Raw genomic sequence first — 5,411 nt, forward strand, 5'->3', positions numbered from 1 at the left:
ATCGCGGTACGCAATAAATAGGGTGCACTTCCAGCTCCTTTGATCGAAGTAGCTACTCACGTTATTCACGTATGTGGTGGGGAGCGTCTATACAATGCCTTAAGCGCCGACTGGCGCACGGGTGCCCGCATGCCAAGTTAGGTGGCTGTGGCCTAAACTACTATTTGCTCGACTTGCCTGACACACTCATTGTTTAGAGGAAAACCAGCAGCAGCTGGTTCCAGAAAATAACCAACCTCCAATTTTTAAGTTTGTTATTGTATTTTCAAAAATAAATCAAAGGTTCAAAATATGTTCATGATTTATTTTATATTTATTAAAATTTGATTAAGTTTTCAAGAGTTTGGAATGTTCATAATATGAGAAAACATGAATTTTAAAAAAGTTCCTAAATTTGAAAAGGTGCAATTTTTTTAAAAATTCCACGAATCTAGAGAAAGTTCTTCAATTTTAAAAAATCATGAATAAAAAACCATGATTTTGAAAAGTTCATGAATTCAAAAAAACATCACAATCTGAAAATATGTTCATGAATTTTTAAAAATCCACAAAATTTAAAGAGTTCATGTTTTCAAAAAGTGAAAAAAAAACAAAAAGAGAAAAATGAGAGGAAAGGGAAGTTAATGTTTTTGAATTTTTTAAAAAGTGGATGCCCCCACAAGGCAGGTACTCTAGTATCCTAATGAGTAATATACTACATATGTGTTGGCCTGCCATTGCAGAAAATATGGACATATAACGAAGAATGGGTAAGTTATAACTAATGAAGCTTCACGCGTGAAATATTAGCAATGAAGCTTTATTAATGTTGTATGAAGCAATTTAATGGCACATCGGTACCAAGGCATTGGATGTTAACCAGTGAAGCTTTATTAAGTTTTGTATGAACTGGCTCACATGGAATGTACTTCCACCAACGTGAAGAAGTGTTTGATTTACACTGAAAATGTTTCCATTACAAAGCATAACTATGTGTCCATTGGTCAGAAAAATGTTTGCATTAATGACATCCATGGCATGTGACAAATGTTTTCGTTTCATGAGAAAATTATGTCAGGGGAGAACCTCTACGGCTCATGTGAGTTGCAAAAAATCAGCCGTCTCTATTTTCTAACCAGTACAAGATTTATTCCTAAAACATCAGCATTCTTTTGTATACAGGGTTCTAATTACCGTGCTGATAATATTGACCCAACATTGCAAGAGTTCACGGAATACGGCGACTTGCGAATTAGCGGCTCAATGGCGTCCACTACTTTTTTCACCTTATTTCTTTCTCATTTTTTCAGAAAGGCCACAGTGTATGTACGTGCAAAGCCTACATGCTTGCTGGACATGTGCATGTAACCATGAAATTTGATTGCCAAATCTTCAAGTTGTATATGCATAATATATAGATGAATCTATTTTTTTCTCTTCACATTTTCTTTGTTGGCGCTGCCTCTCGCAGCGCCGCTTCTTCTTCCTCTCCTCTCAACTCTCTCTTGAGTTTCTCTCTTTTCTCTCTCAAGCAGTGGACTAACCTATGGGGGGGCCAATGAAAGAAAAAACCCACAACAAACCAGACTTTGTGGCCTCCACGCAAATTTATACGTATATTACCATATTGGCCGCAAAATACATGTTGTTCTCAAACAAAAAGCAATATATACTCCATATGAGAACCAACTACACCAAAATACACGACTTGTCTAATTATACCGCTCACGCCTCACCGCGCTCAGCCTTCAAATTCGTATGGGGTGGGGCGGCCGGTGATGACGGGTAGTGGCCGGCCGGTGTGCCGACATGGACGACCACCACCGGACCGGCCAGTGGCGAAGAGCCGAAGATGAAGGCATGAGGCGCGCCCTTGTTCCTCCCTCTTGTGCGCTAGGATGTTTGCCGGCGGCCCACACGGATCAGGAAGAGCGTCGGCGTCGAGGGAGTTAGGGAGTGCGGCGGCAGGGCAGCTGGTTGCCTGGTTCGTCTATGGAGGCGAGCAGACGTGCACGAGCGTGGTGCCTGATTGGGGAACAGAGGAGAAGCGATCGAGCCTGAAGTGTGCGTGCGTGATAATGGTAAGGTGGGCTTGTGCGTGCATGTGGAGGCATGATGGGTCATTAGTACTACCTAGTAAAAAATAATTCTCATCTGGGCTAGTGGGTGGGGGGGGGGGGGGGGGGGGGGGGGGGACGGCCCCTCAGACTTCTACGTAGCTCCGCCGTTGCTCTCAAGAACACAAGAACACATCAGGAAGAAAATCACACATGCACGCACACTTCATCAAGAAGAAAACCAAAAGGCTTTTCTCCTTGGTCACACTTGCCGCTTCTCACGGCATTGCCGTATCGCACGGCACCGTCGGCATCTTACCAGAATCACCGCATTGCACGGCAGCCCGGCATCTCGCCTCCTTCTCGCGCATAGCTGAAGCTTCGCCGGACAAACAACACCCTAGACTAGAGTACATGAAGAATGAAAATAGACATGCATACACATATGACAAGATTAGTTCTAACATTATTTACTGCTAATGTACGTAATAATTTGTACGTGTACATTAGCATGAAGAACACAATATGATCTTTATGCTAATGAAACTATACAATTCCAGAGTTTGTCATCCAAACATTTTTTAGTATTGAAACCTCACAGGCATTTTAAGAGCCAATTCAGTGAACAACCAAACAGGCGAATTCGTATTAGTGCCATTTCAGTTTCCTCATCGAATTGGAATCCAGTCCAATTCAATACGGAGCTCTCCAATACGGACATCAAGACGAAGCGTATGTGTTATGCTATAGAAACGATTAGGGAGTACGTTGTAGTTTTGTCACCTACAATCGAAGCATCAAGGAAACCCTTGGTCCGGGCTCCTGGACCGGACGACGGCGGCATCTTGACGCCGTTCCCCTTCTTGAAGGTGGTGTCTTGTTCGCCGCGGCGTCCCTGAGAGTGGAGTTGGATACTGGTTGGCCTCATTGTGTTCTAGTTGTTTCTCAAGGCTAGGAGAGTTTTGCCGTGTTGTTCTTTTCCTTTCCTTGGGCTGAGCACCCCGTGTCCCTCTGCTCCGGGCACTATGTCGTCTATGCATGTGTTGTTCCATACCCTGTATTCACTCTTCCCTTTTAATCAATGAATGATACGCAAGCTTTGCATATTCGTGAAAAAAAACAATTGAAGCATCATTTACGGGATTTATACCCTAGAATTTTGGGGATTTGTTTCCTATAAGACGACTGACCCGACGTTCTTCCGACCCCACCCCCACCCTAATATAGATCATGGGGAAACTTCTCCGGCGAGCCCCCCACCGGACTGCAGATGTTTCTTCCTTCACTCCGGCGCCTCCTTTCTTCTGTCGATTTAGAAAATCGACCGACCCAAATCAGATTTTTAGGTGACTAACGTTTATCTATTGTGAACTATTAAATATGATGTCTAATTTCTCATAGGACCAAGTCATTTTTTTTAGTTAGACCTGTTGCATTAAGGCTTCAATTTTATTTCACCACGACCGACTACAGGAATCACTTGAAATGTGGCAACTCTGCTACATTTTTTTTTCGTATTTCGACTTGATTTCCCACTGTGTGTCATATTTTCTCGAATAACACGAATATTTACTAGTTCAACACAAACACCTTGACCAAATACCGAAAAAGTACAAACACATTAATGAAAGAGTTGCCAACATAATCATTTTAGATCATTCTTCACGGACATGTGCATTAGATCCGACACCTTCCTCGCCGCTGGCCTGCCCTTCAGGTCATCCCACCAGGCCCTTACATGCGGGTACATGTCGAGCACCGATGTGTATATAGTGATCCCTAGGCAAAGCATGGTGGAGACGTGGTTGAGGTCGGCGAGGCTGATGAAATCTCCAGCTAGGTACTTGGAGCTCGACAATCTGGACTCATACACATCCAACACCTTCTTCAGCTTGTCAATGTTCTCCTCAACGGCCCTCTCATCAACCCTTTGCCCGAAAATCGGCCGGATCCTGATCTCCATAAGAACAGCCTCTATGAGAGGACGGTAGTGGTGGGCCTCCACCTCCAGCCACACATCGACCATTGCTGATCCCTCGAGATTGCCAACCCCAAGGAGCTCAGGTTTGTACTTTCGGCATATATATTTCGTGATTGCGCGTGACTCTGTTGCATAGACAATATATGTGATGTGAGCTAGGCTTGAAACATGTTCAATTTCAACAGAAAGTTTTCTCCCAAGGCGTATCTGAGTAATACTATGTAAATGGATACCAGTTATGCATCCATGCTAAATTACTCTGCCTGCCCTGGCCAAGGGAATCGCTAAACATTAGCAAAGAGGAAAAATATTTACTTCCCCCGCTCCTAAACATGTGACATTTTGGTAGTTCAATATTGGAAACGGAGGGCGTAGATGGTTTCTGAAGTTTCTTACCCCAGAGGCAAAAGTCACCGTCCTTCAAAACTGGGACCTGACCGAATGGCTGTGAAAAGAGCTAATCAGCAATACCAACGTAGGAAAAGGAACACAGAGCAGGATATAGTCGTCTCATAGGCAATTAGAAGAGCGAGAGAGGCCTACATACGTTCCTAGCAAGGTGGGCGGGGCTCTTGTGCTCGGCCGCGGCGAAGTCGACGGCGACGAGCTCGTACTTGACGCCGGACTCTTCCAGGCTCACAAGGACCCTGGCTATGTTCCAAGACATGGCTGGCCCGTACACCTTCACGACCGGCTCCATGTTGCTCTTCCGGCCGGCTTCGCTCTTCAAGTCGCTACAGAATATCTTTGCCTGAAATTATGGCCACGCATATATATTCCCCCGTCCTCCACCCCTTCCGTTTGACTGCTAGTATGTTAATTATCTTATCTTATCTACGTAGGATGCAAGCTTAGAACCGCAACCTTGGTCAAAATATTTGTCTGCCACGCTTGTCATGTTCCACGAGGAGGGTTTTATATGAGAGGATTTCTTGCTCCCGAGCCCCGTGGAGCCCGATTTTTTCTTTCTAAATAAGGTTTCTTATCAAATACTCCCTCTGTAACTTTTTATAAGACGTTTTTTTGACTCTGAAAACGTTTTATAAAAAAGTTACAGATGGAGTAATTCTAAAAAGTACACGTGTATACCACAATGCTGTAAATGTAGATGATGAAACTCATTTTTGTGTGAGCTATATAAAAAAAAAATATCGTCGACTTTTATATTCCTTTCGTTACAAAATGTAAAATATTTTTTATCCCCTATGCAAAACTCAAAAAGGTCTTACATTTTGGTACAGATGCAATAGTAAATAGTGCATCTGGTAGAAATGTATGATTTTGTTCTCTTTGTGTAGCTCACTCAAAAATGTATTCATCATGAAATTTACAAAAAGTGGTATACATCTATATGCACGTGTGTAATTTTTTTCAGAATTTTTTGAAACCTCAGA

General features: G+C 43.1%; 1 protein-coding gene across 1 annotated transcript; it reads right to left on the reverse strand.

Moving 5' to 3' along the window:
• Window positions 1-3,476: 3,476 nt before the first annotated feature.
• Window positions 3,477-4,829, reverse strand: LOC109780336 (glutathione S-transferase 1). The gene is made up of 3 exons (XM_020338932.4): window positions 4,565-4,829; window positions 4,414-4,462; window positions 3,477-4,142 (listed from the first exon to the last, which is right to left on the reverse strand). The coding sequence occupies exons 1-3, from the start codon at window positions 4,715-4,717 to the stop codon at window positions 3,682-3,684; spliced, it is 663 nt and encodes a 220-aa protein (XP_020194521.1). The 5' UTR covers window positions 4,718-4,829; the 3' UTR covers window positions 3,477-3,681.
• Between the last annotated feature and the right edge of the window lie 582 nt (window positions 4,830-5,411).

Source organism: Aegilops tauschii, chromosome 7 (assembly GCF_002575655.3).
Source record: "Aegilops tauschii subsp. strangulata cultivar AL8/78 chromosome 7, Aet v6.0, whole genome shotgun sequence".
In the NCBI taxonomy this organism is placed as follows: Eukaryota; Viridiplantae; Streptophyta; class Magnoliopsida; order Poales; family Poaceae; genus Aegilops; species Aegilops tauschii.